This window comes from Mixophyes fleayi, chromosome 2, assembly GCF_038048845.1.
Source record: "Mixophyes fleayi isolate aMixFle1 chromosome 2, aMixFle1.hap1, whole genome shotgun sequence".
NCBI classification, from domain to species: Eukaryota; Metazoa; Chordata; class Amphibia; order Anura; family Limnodynastidae; genus Mixophyes; species Mixophyes fleayi.
This window is the reverse complement of record NC_134403.1, coordinates 173,952,240-173,972,485: the sequence shown is the minus strand read 5'-3', so window position 1 is coordinate 173,972,485 and position 20,246 is coordinate 173,952,240. Positions and strand designations below refer to the sequence as shown.

At 37.0% G+C, this 20,246-nt stretch overlaps 1 protein-coding gene across 4 annotated transcripts in view; it reads right to left on the bottom strand.

Annotated features, from left to right (window-relative positions):
• AUTS2 (activator of transcription and developmental regulator AUTS2) overlaps window positions 1-19,807 on the bottom strand; it is a 1,332,985-nt gene extending 1,313,178 nt beyond the window's left edge. For 3 of the 4 annotated variants that reach the window (XM_075195006.1, XM_075195008.1, XM_075195007.1), the window contains exon 1: window positions 19,495-19,806. In XM_075195006.1, coding sequence (XP_075051107.1) covers window positions 19,495-19,770 — 276 coding nt within the window. In that variant the 5' untranslated portion in view covers window positions 19,771-19,806. Of the gene's footprint in view, window positions 1-19,494 lie in introns of all 4 variants that reach the window. The other variant, XM_075195009.1, reaches the window with a different exon arrangement.
• Between the last annotated feature and the right edge of the window lie 439 nt (window positions 19,808-20,246).

Genomic DNA, 20,246 nt, shown 5'->3' with positions numbered 1-20,246 from the left:
CCTAATGCCTGGAAACCCCCCTCCAAGCCTGGGGCACTGTATACTTGAGGTGGCTGGACCCTGCCCCCGCTTCACACGGCCCTGCTTGAAAAGGGAGAGCTGCGTGCACCTAACAGTAGTGCACGCAGCATTGCCCATGTATATTATGGGGGTAGGAAGAGTTGGAGAGCAGCCAAGCACTGTCATAAATTATATCCATGCCCCCATGCATGCTGGTCACGCTCACTAGCGGCGTGGTGTGGAAACCCCCCTCTACAAATCCTGCGTTTGCCCCTGAGGTACTTGCGAGTTATTGTGGCCATCTATAGAGCGAATTAAGGCAATTTACGCCACACAAACAGACATCAATTCAACTTTCATCAGGCCCATAGTGTACTACACTGATTATATAACATACATATTTCTAAGTATATATCTCATCATTTACATCTTAATTGCTTTGAGGGCATTACACAGCCCTGTTCTTCTGATTATTGGGATAATTTATGACCCATTGAATGTTGGTAAATAACTCACATTCTACAACTTGATGTTTGCATTAATTACTTTTTATGACCTATCTTACATTTCTTCCTTACCAACAATGTTTTCTTAATGAAAGTAAGTGGTTTACATTTTAATAACACAAGTTCATTTAAATAGCATTCCCTGAGGCCAAATACGCTGCAACTTAAAGCTGTATTTAAACAATTCTTATATTGTATTTGCGGATCAACATGTACTGGTATTGTTTATAATGTTTTGTACCAGGGAATAGGTGTAAATGTAAACGTGTGTAAAATAATCAAGAATAGTCATTAACTGTATAAACACCATGTAGCCATCTATGCCCATAAAACTGCATTACACGTCTTTCTTTTGGATCAAATTCCCCTGCTAGCCCTTTCACAGTTGCACTTAGGGGTCTTTCTTAAAGGTCTTTAGCAACATTCTATATCACACATTTAAAATGGCTATAAGAACCAGGGGCCTGATTCATTAAGGATCTTAACTTGAGAAACATTTTATTTCAGTCTCCTGGAGAAAACCATGATACAATGCAAGGGGTGCAAATTAGTATTCTGTTTTGCACATTAGTTAAATACTGACTGATTTTTTATGTAGCACACAAATATCAACTTTAAATTGCAGTGTACAAATAAGCTATCAAACATTTGTGTGCTACATGAAAAAACAGTCAGTATTTAACTTATGTGCAAAACAGAATACTAATTTGCACCCCTTGCATTGTAACATGGTTTTGTCCAGCGGACTGAAATAAGAATTTTCTCAAGTTAAGATCCTTAATGAATCAGGCCCCAGGACAGCTAAAACTTCTATGTCTACCTCAACTAAAAATCTGATTTCTGTACGTAATACATGTAACAGTTCTTTCTATTACTGTAAGATTTTTTTTTACTATTTGTAGTGTAAGTAAAACTGCTTTTTTGTGGGTCTTTATCTATACTTAGGTGGAAAGCACAAACCTGCCTGTTTACAGTAATCCAAATTGTTCCTAATAACCTGGAGAAATCAGAGACTAGGGATGCAAGGTTCTCCAACATGTTCTGTTTGCATGGGTCACAAACACTTTAACTATTGTTTGATGGACGGCCAACATCAGAGCTGGATTAAAGGGGGAGGGGGGCGTGACACCCTTCGTCATGAGGCACCCCCCCCCCCCCAAACCAGGTTTTCTAACTTGATCAGACATATGGATGTGAAACTAGAGCCAACACGCTACCAGAAAGCAACCAGCCTTATTCAGTCACCCCATAAGTACTCTAATAAGTGATTGCATAGCTGCATTCACTTGCCAGAGTCTTATAAAAGAATGTGGTGGGTTAACCGCAACCGTAAAATAGTTATGACCAGCATGTGCTTCTAATATGGAAACCAGATACTGTTAATAAAAAGTATAGTCATTGTTTTTAAGGCTAGAGGCAGGAAAATGGATTTATTGAGTAGGTCTATGGTGTGGTAAATGTTAACTTAATGCACAATTTCTATTACAATGAAAGCACAATCTGCAATGTTTACACAGCATGCAATAATTACATATACATTTAAGGTTTTCTTGCTAAAATGTATGACATAATAGAGATATTTGATTCAATGACCTTATACATGAACTTAAACATTAACAAAAAATGAAACAATCACAGTCATAATTTAGATACTAATATTTGATTTTATTTTAAATGGCATGGTAAATACATTTAATCCATACATACAGTTTTTAGCATATTCTCCTAAACTAAATCATTTAGCAATCAGCATTACAATAATCTGAACGACAACCATATATTGTTAACACGGTGCTAATATGAAGTGTTTGTCATATGTAGGTGTGCATTGATTTGGCATAAATAAGCATTTCATCACGGAACATTTTCATAAAGTTTTTTTTCTTATAGATTAAAGAATAAGGGTGGATGGATATTTGGTGTATTATAGTATGATATATTTGTCACAAATCAACATCATCTATATAATAATAAGCATATAAGTATCTGAATAAATGGTTGGCAACACTGCACATTATAGAATATAGAGAATAGCATCCATGCCTCACTTCTCTCAAATCAGCGTCAGTTATCTTGCATTGTGCTTAATCACCACTTTTTTGCCCATTTTAAACTATGTGGATATAAAGAGCTGATGCCAACGCAGGTCCAGGATGAGTGACAAAATCGTACTGCCAAGTATTTACGCACTCCAGTCATTTCAATCATATAGAGTATATGCCATATGAAAATGGCAAATACAAAATATACTGTCACATGATTGGAGAAAGTCAAAATCAGATGTCAATATTTACAGGTTAAAACTTCCACAACTATTGGCAACAATGTTACTTACATTTGTCTGCATGACATTATTAAAAAAATAAGGTAAAAGCAAAAAGCATATTTAAAAAAACAAATAAATGTATACGTACATAAATAAAACAATAAAAACAGAATGCAAGCAAAAGGGAAAAATACATATTCCCTAGATACAGAATCCAAAATGACCTCTATTTACACAGTAGACAGACAGACTATTCAGAAGGAGTAAAATCTGGAATATGGTCAAGGGCTAACACTTTGACATTCTTCACAATGCCACTTAGGGTACCTTTTCTGTGTCTCCAGAAATTTTTAGTGGTCTTATGGCTCTATCAATTTAGTATTTAACACCACAGCAACTCAATCTAACACATACTTACCTACTCTCCCGGAATTTCCAGGAGGCTCCCAAATTTTGGGGAATCCTCCTGAACTCCTGGATGGGTAGGCAACCTCCCAAACACTTGTAGAGGTGGGGCATAATGATGCGATTGTGCCATTAAGCCCTGCCCCTGCTATTCAATATCGAGAATTTCTGGGGGTTTTCTGGTAGGGGTGGGGCTATGGTCACATGACGGTGTCACCATGCCCCCCACCACTTCTCACATGACCTATCCTCCAGGATCTCCCATGGGACAGGTTTTAAAAGTTAGCAAGTATGATGTATGGTGTATGTTATTTAGAAGTAATTAACTGTTTTATCCTGATCATTTTATTCCTTGTATCATGAACTAGTTTTGATCTAGAAAGTATATGAAAGCAAATAATATATAAACCGGTTCCACACTTTTAAGTTTCTACATTACCAGGTCCGTCTACACTGGATGTTTTATAGCTGAGCTTAAACTAAAGACAAACACTTGCTGCTTTCCTTCATTTAAAAGTTGCAATAGAGCATTGTGGGGTAAGTCTAAATTTAAAGGTCCTCTTAACCTAAAATAGAAATTAGCCTATGTAATAGATCTACTTATGATATTAATAAATAGACATGTAAAAGTTCAGGAGGTTATATTACAGATACTCTGTGTCGACTTGTGGCACACTAAAGCATTAACATTTTTTTAAAAACTTTATTTCAAAGCAGAACTTCACTGGCTTAAATCTTGTACCTTTAATGATTTCCTCACATATACTGCCATCTACCACTCATATTGAAATACTCTGGACACTGCAAAACTTATAACATATATAGGAACAAACTCTCATCTCTGCTCAGACTTCTAACCCCAAGCGCCTTTTTAACACATTTAAATCTCTACTCAACCCTCCCACCCCAAACCCTCCAACTACTATGAAACAACCAGCTCACATCCTTCCCAGCACCCTCTGATATCCTCTCTTCATTTGAGCTCACAAATGAAAATGATGTATCTAATTTCTTATCTTCCTACTCTACCATGTGTTCCCTTGATTCTATACCCTCAAAAATAGGTAGATCCCTGTCTCTTGTGCTCCACCCCACAAGATCGCTGCCGAGGTGTGATCCTTAACTCAGAACTATCCTTTGCTCCCCATATCGACTCTATATCTAAATTATGTTACATACATAAAGAAAAAATCCAGAATATGTACATATCTCACACAAGACACTGCAAAAATTTGAATATACTCATCTATTCCCGCATTTACTATTACAATTCCCTTCTTACTGGTCTTCCCCAAATCCAACTCTTATCCCTGCAGCGGCTATATTAATTTTCCTTGCAAATCATTCTTTCACTGCTGAACCACTCTGTCAGTCTCTACATTGGTTGCCTGTTTTTCACCGAATCCATTATAAATTACTTCTACTAACATACAAGGCCATCAATAAAACTGCACTAACATACATATCACTTGTTTCAAATAATCTCCCAACTCGACACCTCCGCACAAGATCGGCATCCCTCATCCACACATATTACCTGTTCCCATTCCCGGTTACAGGACTTTTTTTGGGCTGCACCCACTTTATGGAATTCCCTCCCTCACACACTAAGACTTTCCGCTAGTCTTCAAATCTTCAAGCATTTTCTGAAAACCCATCTCTTTAGTCAAGCTTCCCTCTTAACCTCCCTAGGTTACCCTATTACCAGCCTTTGCATATTTCACACAAGACAACAACCCTTTGATTCACATTGCTATGTGACTGGATCATATAGCACTTTTTATCTTTACAATCTGGTTGGACCAGTATGCAATATGTAGCACTTAACCTCATGTATCAAATTCACACTGTCCCATAGTTTGTAAGTTTGCGAGCGGGGCCTACTTGTCTCTTTGCCTGTCTGTGTGTATTACCCAGAATTGTTTTATTACTGTGTTTTTGCCCCAATTGTAAAGCACTACAGAATTTGCTGGTGCTAAATAAATAAATGTTGATGATGATAAGAATGCATTTATGATAAAGTTGTTATTGTGAGGTAAGAATTTTTCATATACATAGTAGCTCCACATAGTACTTCCTTTTGACGGAAGTTGCAATCCACCTCTTTTTAGCATTAGTTTGCAGGAAAAAAAAATCAGGAAAAAATTAACAGAAAATAATTGTTTGTACTTGGAAAATAAAACCACCCATATTGTCTGAAGTTATTGACTAAATAGCAAATAAATGTGTAGGGGTTCTATATTCTAATAGGTTGGACTATAATACTTTAAATGGTCATTTATATATTTATACTCTTTCACCCCTTCCTTTTACCTACCCCCCCATTTGCCCTCACTTATACTGTTAGATTAATGTATTGGGAATGGGAAACTTTAAATAAAAATATAATTCCATCTAACTCATATGATTTGTGTTCTACACACAAAGATTTCAAATTGAGAAAGTATATTCCTCATTAGGATCCAATATATATGGGCTAAATGTAAGACCCAATATGTAAGTCCCTCTGCTATTTCTATTTTCATGTATGCTAAGTGTGACATACCCCAAGAAATAACACTCGGGGGGGTAAGATTTCTTGTAATTTAAATGTTATCAATATTAAAAAAGAGAAAAGCAAAAGGCAGCACACAAGTAGTTTTCCATTCATAGAACTGTGATGTATTAAAGTATAATGTTCCATGCAGAGAGAAAGAGAGATGGATACAAACATTTCACAGTGTGTGTCCTTACCTCAGTGCACTGTATTAATGTATTTTACCTTCATGCTTAATATCTGGAAAAAAAAATGCAATTTTGGGTTTGAGTGGCTAGAGCCATGTGGTTGCTATGATGCCGGTCAGTAAGGTAGAGCCTAGCAATGTCTGTCCATCCACTCTGGAGGGCCCTGCTCTAGGTTTCTGAGCAAGCATGGGTCAGCCAGTAGAGCCCTATTTGGGCTTTCCATTCCACTGTGATAATTCTTAGGAATAAGAATAATTATCACAGTGGAGCTGGGATGTGAGCAGTAAGCAGATATGCAGTATCTCCCCCACCACACACACACACACACACACACACACACACAAACACACACCCCGCCCTACTATTTGGTCCAGCGATTGTTAGTTACACCCCCGATAGCAGCTTTAAGAAAAGATTGGTAACTGTATATTAGTAATGGGGAAGGGATCTTGATTGGCTTAAGAATACTGTGAGTTTCTTGATGTTAGACTTGGAGTGATTATAATCACCAACAAAGAAGACAGCAAAGCAGTAACATTCACACGTAGCCCTTCCACATTTTTATAAAAGGTGTCCACAGTTAGGGTGGTGGTTGCTAGGGGTTGTTAGGTTAATGACTATCCATCTTAGGATGGAAAGTGGTTTTCAGTTCATCGTAACAATTAGTATTTAATTCCTATGGGAAATGGTGAAGCAGTAAGTGGCTTAGGCTTTAATATTGTATAAGACCTTTCCAGCTTTAGGCTTCTTTAATTTTGCACTATTTTTATGTTTTCATTATTTACTTGGGCAATTGCAGTAATAAAGTGATGTTGGCCACACCACTACAATACTCTGATGCTTATTAGTATTTAAAGTTTTAAGAAGAGGCTGAGAGTGAACTATGGTTGAGCCCAAATAGACTGCTGATCTTGATGAACCTCTTATTGGGATCTATGAGATGTCGATCCAGAATGATAAAAAAAATTCTGTCAAATAATGATTGTGATGTAATCAACTCTGTGGTCATCATCTGACTATACTAATTATTCCCAACAGGATGCGATCATTCAGATGCAAAACCAGATAGCTGGATCTTTCTGAGTTGCCAAATTTGACATGGATCCAGAGCACCTAAGATAAACATATTTTACTTTACCCTTGTCATGTTTCCTAGATACAGTTACAGCGTTATGGAACTACTTTAAAAGATAGTAATAAGTCAGCAGGTGACTGTACATGATATGAACTGTTAATAAGGCAAATCCCTCAGCTAACTAGCATAGAATCAGTTTTCTCATCTTTGCTCCTAATGGAGGATTACCAATGCAATAAAAAGGCTATAAGAACCTTACTAATATGCAATTCAGTGTGTAATTAGTAGAAATTTAATGAGATTTGCTATGACCCAGAAACACATTTGGATACATAAATGAGTCACATGTATTTATTTTTGATGTGTAATGTGTACTTTGCACAATTGAACATGTTCATTCTAAGTATTCACTGTACAAACATAAACATGACCCCAGAGCACTGTAAATGGCAGCAGCCGAGTGCTCTGCAGCCCGATTGTTACAGAGTGACCATTTACTACTTTCACTTCAAAAGGCTGTGATAGAAAATGGCACAACACAGTCTGAAATATCACGGTGTTGATAAGAGTTCTTCTATTACAGTATAATGACTATCTACCTTCTATTTGACAATCCATTACAAAACTTGATTTTTTTTTTGCAGCATCCAATTGACAGTGATACCTCCTATAAAATTCCAGTGTTCTCCTGCAGACACAGTCATGACTTCCAGCCAAGTTAAAAAAAACAAACAAACTGACAAAGGGGCATATATAAGAAGGAGTGTTAGCAAAGTTACACACACTTACCGTAACTCCGATGCAAGTTGGACTCTCCCGCATATTTCTGATCGTTGCATCGCAGCAGATATTGTGGATATCTGCTGCTTTGCACTTTGTTTTGTTTGTGGGAGCAGTCACCACTCAATAGTATGGTGACTGCTTCCTCTCGCAATCTAACAAGTTCCGAAAAATAGAAATTTTTCGGTAATTTGTTATGCTGAAGCTGGCGAACATCATCAGAAATGAAGCATACACTTCATCTTTTATTTATATTCAGCTCTGCTCCGAAGAGCAGAGCTGGACAGCGCATGTGTGGGGAGGGATCATGTGATCCCACCCTGTGCGCAGCCTCAAGATTTTCGTACTGCACATGCGCAGTTGCAGTAAGAAAAGGAACGAAGCAGACAAGGAGGAGATCCAGAGACAGCGCATTACGAAGATTTTTTTTTTTATCACAGAAACACCAGTTTATCGGAACTGCTGGTTCTGTGTTGCGTTCTTCATAAATTTGAGAAATAGTTCAATCCTTATCAATGCGATAAAGATTGAAAACAATGTTTCACGTTTTGAGAACATTGATAAATGTGGCCCAAAAAGAGAAGGACCTGCACACAGATGAATTTATGTAGGGTGTCTATATGGGATATGGACAAAAGCTGGGTTGAGAAATCATGTGTAGTACATACTTGCCTACTCTCCCGAGATTTACAGACTTACGGAAGAGTAGGCAAAGCTCCCGCATTTGCTGAAATTCACGGCAGTGAATGGAGGGGGTGGGGCTTAATAGCGTCATTAAGCTCCGCACCCTCCATTCCATGCTGTGAATTTCAGATTTTTATAGTGGGGGCGGGGCTATGGTGACGTGATAATGTCACCACGCCCCTCCTCCTACCCCATGTCACATATGACTTCTCCCCCGGATCTTACAGGCTGGCATGTATGGTGTAGTAATCACGGGCCCAATATTTTTTACTCCCACAAGTTGAAATGGAAATGTCAACAAACCATTGTTTTATCTCCTAAAATGCAGTTCCCTTTATCAATTGCTACGACATTCAAGCCAGTATAAAATCGGTAGCACACATATCCTGTAAGTGGAAAGTTTTATTTACTCCGTGGGCACAATGTATGCTGTCTTTCTGTATACTGTGACTATAAATTTCGCTGTATTTATCACATGGACCTCAATATAGTCGGATGATCAAAAGTCAGTCTGAATTTTCTACACGATTCTGTGCAGATTGTTTTAGTAAAGTACTGAGGAATAGTAGTTTTTCATATGACCATAGCTTGTCAGAACATACCGATGGCGTAGATACTCTTTTATTTTGCTATCACATATCGTGTAACCTATCACGCCAAAACAATCTGAATTTATGTTAATTTGGTTAATTTGCACATTGCTTAAAGCTAATATGTGACTGGTTGCAATGGGTATGTGCTATTATTAAATAAGCTTCTTACAATTTCCCTTTTGTCTGAGAGTTATTTAATAAATATACAGTATGACCAGTTGACAAGTTTCAGATCTGGAGTCAGATAAACTGCAGATAGCAAAAGTAAACAAAAATAATTAGACTAAGGGTTCTATTTATCAAAGAGATGTAGGTCCTAAATCCTGCAAAAATGTGAGTTTTCTCAGGATTTAGGGCTTCTCCATATTTACCAATGCTCCCAGGTGGTGCAGGCTATCGGTGAAGCTTATTTACCGAGGACAGAAGTGGTACAAGTACTGTCGCTGGAAAATATGCTTTATTATTAAAATAAAGCAATTTTCTTTTATTAAACAAAATAAAGTTCATTTAATTTGTACTGTATTAATTTTTTTTAGATTAACTAGAGCTTGAAGCCAAAGTCCACAGAGGTTTTCAGGTCTGGCCTGGCAAGTAGTAAGACTCATCTTACCGCTGTCAGCCAGTACCGCCAGGGAGCTGAGTATCAGTGACATTTTTTTCTTACATTGCCCGAAGAAAGATTTTCGATTGTTGCACTAAGCAGAGATTGAAAATCTGTTTAACATAAGGATCTTAATGAATAGACCCCAAGATATAAATTGGATAGAGTGATATAAATTAAATAAAGAAAAATGTTTCAAAACATAAATAGGAAACTACAGATGTGAAATATTTACACATGAATTATTATTTAATAAAGCTGCCATCTCACCTACAGAAAAGATTCCAAAGCCCCTGTTACATGCCGCTGTTTTTTGGGGATACTTAGTTCCTCTTAAACTGTGGCTGAAAACTGGTGGCGCTGGTGTTTGGTTTGAGCGGGATGACCAATTCCCTGCTACATGTAGAGGATGTTGGGCTCTGGCTAAGGGGAGGGGAACATTAATAAAATGATTTACATAGGTGGTAGTGCAGCTTTACTAAGTTTAATTTACTTATCTGCACAAAGAGTTCAACTCTCTACACTATGTGGAACATTACATTCTGTTTTGATTGCAGTTGGTACTTAATAAAACAATGATTTGTCAATGATGTATGTACAGATTACTTTATCATTACAGTTATAGCAAATACTTTATTGGATATCTATTGTCCACTATATAAGTGACAAGACAGCTATATATATATATATATATATATATATATATATATATATATATCAGCAGCAACCACTGCAAAAAAAGATCATTGATTTCTATTACACCTGTCAAACAGTATTCTTAGAGCCACGTGCAACAATGTTGAAACTTTTAGATACCGAAGGACCTAAATTCAATATAATATATTTAGCATATTGAATTACCCAGAAACAAGAAGGAAGCCAGGATTAGTCAAAAGGAAGTTTAGGTAATTATCTTTCACTCAAGACCATCAGAGGAACAAAGACGGTAAGCAGGAATAACAATTACTTTGTTGTTTCTGTGAGTGTTTTGTACACTCTATACAGATGCTTTTGAGAACTCAAGTTTTACTCCAGTTTGTAGATATGTGTTCAGTTTTTACTTTTTTTTTACATTTTCCCTACTTATATGCCTTTTAAATTAAACCCAGATCAACTGGGCTGTAATAAAACGTGTGCCTTTGGTAAATCACCCCTATATTCATAGCTGTTGGGATAACTTCCTCTGATACAACCTCTCCAACACATCTCTGCAGACTGTCGAGGGACTGATAACTGAAATTAAAATATTAAAATGAAATATGTAACATTTTCTATTTGAAAGCTTTAGCGTGGTGTCACAGTGGTGCTGTTCACATCACATATAAAGAGCAGCATCTAAGATGTTCCTAATTAAAATAATTCATTACTATGTGTAAAACAGAGATAATGTCACATCAGGGCTTTAATTGCGCAAGTGCAGAATATTGGACAAATGTCTGATGCGCTCAACTAACGCTTGTATTTGAGAAGATCCTATCGTTAAAAGATTTTAAAAGCCAGGTGCACTTCAAGCTGTGATAAAGTCCCTATAAAATAAGGTATAGCTGCTTCTAAGCTGAAAAAGCGCCAGCTTGAAAAGCGTGTGACACCCCCGTTACTACATCGTATCTGGGGTACCATGTAACATTTATACAACTTTCAGTTGCTTTCCATTTGTATTGTAACTATATGTCAGCACCTATACAATGTCATAAAGTAAACAAAGAAATGAAATGGGGTTTTATTCAATTGCAGGAAAGCTATTTCACAATTAACACAGATGCTTGTTGTCAACAACAAGACACCTAAATATATTGTGGAGCCAAACACCCAGACAGACTGGGGCTTTGAACTTCAGATGCATAAATCTGAATCTTGGGTGATTATCTCCAGTCAAGTGAAGAAGTTGAAGGCCATTCTGGATGTTTGTCTGGCTTACTGTTTCAATTCAATATCTACTATCAAAAAGATAATAACATGTTTTATCTTCCTAATGCAAATGAGTTTCCTAATTTTAATATCCTCCACAGGTTTGGCCAAACAGCAAGTCAGCCTGTTTAACATTACATAAATACACTGCTAATACATGCCAGTGTCTGATCATCTTGTACAATCTGTTAAGGAGGCAAACTACTCATTTATAACATCTGTGGAGACTTGGGAATGAACCTTAAGCACAGTGTGATTCACTTTCTATTTAAGCTGAGGTAAATATATTACAATGGTGTACTTTTTTTATAAGAATCCTAAATAAAATTCACAGGCACTATGGAGAAGCAGTTCTTGTGAACATTTCCACATATAATTATAATCCACGTAACAATGTTTTGTGATTTTAAACATACGTTTTGCAAGAAAGTTTTTTTTGCCATAGTGTTTCATAGTGTGCATTTCACTAATTGCATAAGTCTGCAGCAGACGTGTCAAACTCGCGGCCCAAATGCATATTTTTTGCTGCCCCACATTACTATGGAAAAACAAGTGGAATGCGGCCCACGTTTTATTTTTTCGGTTAATGACTTAAGAACATACTTGCCAAATCTCCCTGAATGTCAGGGAGACTCCCTGAAATAGGGGTGATCTCCCTCACTCCCTGAAGAATCTAGCATTCTCCCTGATGCTGAGCCAGTACAAGACGTGGCTGGCTCCGCCATCTGTGGCATGATGACACAGTTCAGAAATTGTGTTCTATGTCCATGTATTGATGCCTATGGAGGTGGCCATTTTCATGGAGACCAAGATTTAATCAAAGACTAACAGGTAAGACAACATGACTTCAGTAATGGAGACAGAAATGTAAAAGACACTTCAGTCTCTAGAGATTCATTAGCTGATTTTCTGTAACGCATAGTTGCCTACTCTCCCAGAATGTCCGGGAGTCTCCCGCATTTCTGGGAGACCTCCCGGGAGAGCAGAGCAACCTCCGGCTTTCGCCCCCGCAATAGATAAGTAGCGGGGGTGGGGCTTAATGACACAAATATTGCATAATCTTAGTCCCGCCCCCTGCTGTAATTGGCCATTTTTTTTTAGGAGGTGATGCATCAAGCCCCGCCCCCGTACGCCCACCTCCCCAGGGATCTCCCTGAAATCAACGAGGAAAAGATGGCAAGTATGCTTAAGAATTCACTGAATACGACAGAACAGTTTGCGTGTGAGTTCAGTCAACCTTCCCTCTCAGTGTCACGTGACACGTGTGTGCCGATTCCGCTCTTCTCTCCCTCCACCCATGCTATATGTTGTCTTATGCAGTCAGAACAGTTTGCTTTCTTGTGTTTAAAACATTATCATTATGTGTTTGGTAAGTTGGTGTCCAAGTACAATTATCTGACAGTTTGTCGATTGTTTATCATATGGATCACCCGATTGTGCCGACGATTGTTATTTATTTCATTTTAGTTTTCTTGTAGCCCACACAAACTTATAGCTTGATTATTTGGCCTTATTGGGGTTTTGAGTTTGACAACCCTGGTCTACAGCTATAGAAGAAATGTACTATAAAGCTTTGTACATGAATGGACATTTTTTTTTGTGGAGAATTTGGCAAAGATTAATCATAAAATTGGCAAAGATTTGTAAGACTGCCCACTGGTGGATACTTTTGTTATTTACCTGACTGAATCATGAATAATGCACTTTATTAGCACACTAAAATTGCAAGTACGATTTCAATTGTATTCCTTTTTTTAACAAATGAAAATGTATACTTTATGATAGTTGGATAGCTGGCTAGGTTTAAGTCAACTTTGCCCTTGCTTCAGGTGATAACAGCATAGACCACAAGAGGACTATGATTGAATTGACCACTAATAAGGTGCTGTCCAATCATTATATAATTAACTGAATTAAAAACTGAAAGTAAACCCAATGACCATTAATGGAACCCACAGTGTTGTACAAAAGTCAATAATTAAAAATAAAGCAGTAAACAGACAGTACTGTATTTACAAATAGCAATTAAAAAATAAATCCATATTTATTATAACAGATTAAGATGCAGGACTGCCCAATCGTAATATTTAAGCTGAGGTTGTAGTGTTTCGAGGAGTTAGACTGATGGCAGAGACCTTTTCACAGAGGCTTATGGATGTCATTCCAATTAGCTCTAGGGCTGCAAGGAATACTTAAAGAATCATTTTTCATCTCTTGATCTGTACACTATATGCAAAGAGGAAATACAATATTCAGGCTGCCCAACTCAGTTATATTGTCCTGTATCAGAAACATGAACAGGAATGAAACAACAAAGATGATACTGTACTTGGAAATGTATCTGTTAGTGTTATTTTCTGAAAATAAGTAAATAAAGGAAAATAGTCACCAGATAAGCAAACACTATACATTATTATTATTATTATTATTATTATTATTATTATACTATATTTTGGCGTACAGTGTGTATTATATCAGACCATCTGATTATTGACTATGTGTGGTGACTATGTGTATTGACTTAAAGACTTAAAATCTAGTTTTAGTTCTTAAGCTGAGTACACACCTATACAATTAGTCTGCAGATCACACAATTCATGACCATTTGGTTAGATATTGCAAGAGTTTGTCCTCTCCCATGATCATGTTTTATCATACCAAAGCACATCGCATCTGTTGGTTTGGTTTTATAACCTTCCTAAAAATCACAATCAATGATGAAACTATGTCTTTTCAGCAGATGGTTATGAAAGATGAAGATCACAGATCTGAAGGTAAATTGTGTAGGTGTGTACGCATGAATAGGCGTGATCATCCGGACTTTCAATTGTTGGTGAATTTGCTACAGAAATTACATCTGAAGCATGATTGCATAGGTGTGTACTCAGCTTTACTTGGAACTTTACATGTCCTTAATGATAATAATACACTAAACTAAAAATCACTTGTCTGCATGACCAGATTTAGCACTAGACACCATAGGCTTGTGGCTAGAGCCAGCTCTTTCTTTGTATTGTATGTCAAACATTTTTTTCTTTTACCAGCAAATAAATTGAGAGAGAGGGAAATCCATTTGTAAGGTTATCTGGAGTGGGATGAATAGGGCAGGGTGGTGTACTATATTTTTCTCTGTAATACTGATAATGCTACACAATAGCCAGTGTAAAAGTGAGACTAGTGGATGAGGAAGGGCCTACAGTACAAAATGTTGTGTTCCTACTGGATCCAGTTATGTAAGTCAGGCCCTGTCTGTAAATGTACTCATAAGTAATTGTAAGATCGAGATCAGAGCTTACTGAATTTTATTCGGCCCCTTTTCTCAGCTATTGCTGCAAGAATCAGTTGTAACTAACGAACAGTACAGACAAGTAAGTAGTTTTTGGTTTAGTATGCTTCTATGATCCTACTATTATTGGGCAGCACGGCTTAGTGATTAGCACTTCTGCCCAACAGCACTGAGGTCATGAGTTCAATTCCTGACTATGGCCTTATCTGTGTGGAGCTTGTATGTTCTCCCCGTGTTTGCGTGGGTTTCCTCCGGGTGCTCCGGTTTCCTCCCACATTCCAAAAACATATTAGTAGGTTAATTGGCTACCATTAAAATTGACCCTAGTCTCTGTGTGTTTATGTTAGGGAATTGAGATTGTAAGCTCCTATGGGGCAGGGACTGATGTGAGTGAGTTCTCTGTACAGTGCTGCAGAATTAGTAGCGCTATATAAATAACTGATGATGATGATTATATGGATATCAATTTATTTGTATATACAGGTGCTAGCCTTTAATGACATCACCAAACACTACAGATCCAGTAGGTGCTTATAATTGGTTGAGTTTTAATGTCATCACATCATCATTGTAACTTACATTACAAGAGCAATGTAAATTATTTCAGAAACTAGAAATCACCTCAGATTTCTGTGATCTGTATTAAAGAAGTTGGCCTGCAGCCTGGTGCTTTTCAAATGGTCAAAGAACCTTGGTTACGTCTAGTATCCATATAAATTAAAGATACATGTATTAGTAATTTGTGAAATTCAAATGTTCTTTTCTTCATATACTCATATGTGAAAGATGTCAAGCTGGAATCAAATACACTATTATACAAAAAGATAATACACATTTTTAATAGTACTCACATAGATATTTACAGTATAGATTCATTATGTGGTTGTATATTGTGTATAGGATTTCATATGTGCTTAGCCTTTATGTACCAAGAAGCTGATGTATCTTTTGAAAATAACAATGTTATGTGTATGTATGTGTTTAACATGCATTGGTTTAATCCAGGGATTTCTCTTGATAAATGAATCTGTTATAGATTAAGAAATGTTTACACCCAAGAGTTCTGTTTTCACTTGCAGCAATAAATTACATTTCACAATGTCAACACATCACGTTATGAAGCATTGATTAAATCCTTTATAAGGATACAAATTGTACTTCTTATTATGTGTGGCAAAATGATCACATGTGAGTTCTGCTAGACACAAAGTAAATAGTTGGAAGAATGCTAAGCAATTTAAAGTGTCTAACAAAAGATGTATAATAATATACATAAAAAGCCAATTGTTATGCTATTGAATGAAACTCCATCTATTAAAAGTCAGTATTTTATACTTTACTAAAAGTACATGACAAATCTATTATATCATATTATATCATATGTATTACACATAGTGGTAATACATATGATATAAAAATACAAGACATAAAAAGATCAAATATAAAATTCCATTAGCAACTTTTCTGATAATCCCAACAACACCCAAATACAAACCACTGTTCAAATTACCAATAAAATAACAACAATTTCTATCAATTTAGGTAAATATTGACAATAAAGCTCTAAGATTGAACATGTGTGATTCAGAATAGAGATAATGCCTATTTGTTTAAGGCAGATTCAGAAGGGCACATTTTATGTGTGCTTGTTCTCTTGCAATTCTAAAGGATGGCATGATTATTCTACACGCAAGGACCTTCAACATACATAGGGATCACTGATTATGAGACAAAATAACAAAGCACCCTTAGCATGCTTCTTTATATCTGTGGTCAGATAGGAGTTTATAGCATAGAGATCAATGTTCTTTAAGGTCCTCATGTAGAGTTGGACACAAGTCCAACTGATCAGTGCAAAAATTACTTTTAGCCAAGGATTTGTCACAGTTCGCACTCAGACTTAAACAGATCTGCATCTTCCACCTCTCAGCGCTTATAATGGTGGAACAGGGAAGTTAGTGGGTGAGCCTAGCAATGTAAAGGCGTGTTCACGCTCTTTACATGTTATGCTGAGTTGAAAGCAGCGCCAATAGATCACTAGGAGACGTATCTACTGCGGGTGCTTTCTCCTGGTGCAAAAGACCTTCATGTATTAAAAAAAAAAGAAAAATAATTAAATAAAAAAAAAGGTGTGCACTCCCTCCCTGACAGCTTAACCAACCCTAGTGCTGTTTGGGGTGAGAAACACCATTTTATTTGATTTTTTTACATTAATTTTTCATTTATCTGCTTTACATGGCTGCTGTGACTGATACACTTAAGAGTGTCATACACACTGGCCCATAAGGCAAATAAAGAGGTGTGTTTGCGCAATTTGCATAGTATGCAGAGTCATAGTATTCGGATCTAAAGATCTGTGCGACGTGGAAAACTGTGTAAATTACAAAATGCGAGTTACACTTATAATTTCAGTGTAAATTGCATTCAGCTCTACATCAGGCCCTAAGAATTCTGAATTTCCTTGAGTGGATTCGAAGGTGTGCTCTATTTACCTGTACCTAATCTTAAAGTATTAGTCAGAAACAAACATAGCATAAAAATACAAGGAATTCAAAGCTGTCTGTACAACTGTAGACTTTTATTTAACAATACCATTATGTCTAATCATCCATTCTGCAATAATATATGCATATATTATACTGACAGGAGTGCAAATGCCTTTATTCAGGTATACAAGATGTATCAAAGTGGTAAAGTTTTATATCTTGCATCCATGCAATACAGCGATGATTGTACAATGAGACATTTGAGGACATTTTATATATAATGTCACTGTTACAACATTGTATGACCATTAAAAGAAATTGTATATTTTCCTGGCAAGATTCAAGAAGACTTAGATTTAATGGTCAATTATGTAATCAAAACAGACCTTAATGTTGTGCAACTTGCAGTACTTTTAGGACTCCTTTAATTCAATTTACATTCTATTTAACTGATGCAATTCTTCCAATTGTGACAGTTATTTCTTTAAATGAGTTTAAATGAGTTTTTCACATCTCATATTTTAAAACACTGCTACCAATTTCCCCCAAATTTCGGGTGCTGAAGTACAACTGAACCTTAGATTCACTTGCCCACCTTACACATACTGACAGTTTACATTTTTGCATGTATGTGGTGACTTCCAACATTCAAAATATACCAAATATAGTTATAATATGGAAAACACAGCCCATCAAGAATACCTCTGCCATGAAACTTTCTTTTCTTGCACATGTATAGCAGTCTGGAATTCATTTTTCAACAAGTGGATGAATACACTCATGTATAGTACCCTAAACACAGATGTGCATTCTGCTGACAAAAACAATAACAGCTGGTATAGCCAAGGAAATTTGGCCAAAAGTGTAATGCAAAACACATTCAATGTCAAACAAATACAACCACAACAATCTAAGGTTGTAGCAGCTCTGGGATATTTCTTGGGGTTAGGTACTGTATATTATATACTTTAGGAAAAATGCATTTCAGAGGAAATGTTTAATCAACAGTGCACAACAAAATGCCTCATGGATTATAATAGTGTCATAAACAAAGCATAAACAAATGGTTTGTGTTATTGTTGCATATAAAGTCAGAGTTGTCAACCTAAAAAGCCTGTTTCAATCACCCATCCACATACTGTATCAATTGATCTCCCAGCAAGATAACCTTGAACAATGATTTCAGACTCTTTAGTTCACCAACATCATTACCGTTGACTACAAGTCTACTTTGTACAGTATGTATGCAAATGATTAAACACATAAAACAAACGTGAAAAGTTTGATTGCTGAGGCATGACATTTTAGGATCTGCATCTACACAAGTCTTGCTAATAAAACAGACAAGAACCGGTTAAAAGCAAACAAAGCAATACTTTTCACCAGACCGGCCCTTCTGAATGCAAACACTTCATCCGCAATCATTGATCTAATCAGCTACTACCAGGAAAAAAAAAAGAAACACGTCTAATGCAAAATATATATACTTCTCTGCTTAAATCACTGCAGGTGTCTGAGTCTCATACATAAAACAAGCCTTTGCCAGCGAACAGAATAAAATGACTTTTGCACAGACAATAGCAGGACAAGCCTTTAATACAGAACGTCAGCAGGGAGGATTTTATTTTCTCATTAACCCCTCCAGCAAGAATGAGCTCTCACTGTTCCAGTAATGGTAGCATACAGATCTTAATGATAAATAAACACAGTACATTAAATGCATGTGAATCAAATCCCATGTAAGCAGCATTCTGTCCTCCCAAACAATGCTCTGGAAACTCCACCACTCCCAAATGTACAGATCACAGTAAAAAAAAAAAATGCACAAGAAGAAAATTGGATGTGGATGTGAGCCCCGACAGTTAACCAGTTAATCACATACAGGTATGAATCCACCCTATCCCTTCTTCACAGACACTTCATTTCCATATTCACAGCTACACTATGGAGATTAACCCTTTCTTGCTTAAGGGATTTGAGTGGGACAAGCTGTCAGACGTGGCTATCACTACATCATCATCCCAAACCTTGCAGCGAAAGGATTAAAATGCAATCTGCAGTGACAAGGGTCCAACCTCCTCCTTCCCCCTCACCCTCCTCTCGCCTCCACCACTACACTCCAAAACATTAGGACCTTAAATGAACCCCCATACACATACACACACACCCTTCCGCCTTACCTCCAGCGCCTCAAAAGTCACAAAGCTGTTCATTGCAAATCCATCAATGATGTCTTCTTCAGCCGAAGAGGACTCTTTCCTCTTTCTCCTGGGGGGCTTTGGTCTGGACAAGGAAGATACAGTCGGGTTCCCATTGTCTTCTTTCTCAGATCCAGAAGAGAAAAACAAGGAACCGGTCCTGGAAACACCTAATCCTCCTTTGGACCCCATCTCCCTATCCCTTTGGGATTTGGATCTCCTCTTCTTGCGAAATCCATTGCACCGTGGGCCATCCATTGCACCCACACCAGCAGCAGAAGCACAGGCAGCAAGCAGCAGCACAAGCAGCAGCAGAGACACCAGCAACCACCCCTCTCCCTCTCCCCTTCCCCACCTCCTCCCCTCCTGATACAAAATAAATAATAAAATAAAAACCCACCACGGTCTGCAAAAAAAAAAAAAAAAAGAAGAACAAAATCAGAAAGAAAAAGAAAAAAAACAAGATTTAATCATGAAGAATTGAGAAGCACATTGCTCCTTTCCCTGTGTTGGCTGGAGATAAACACACACCAAAACCCCCTGAAATGTGCAGATAATGTTGAGTGTGATTTCACCACACATACAAAAAGAGAAATATAATGAAAGAAATTCCTATAAGGCTGCCAGGGAAAGTAATGGCTGATCACAGGTCGCCTTTGTACAAAAAAAAAAAGCAAAAAAAAATCACCAAGCAGGCAATAAATCTGAATAGGAGAATGCTTTGATCAAGACTG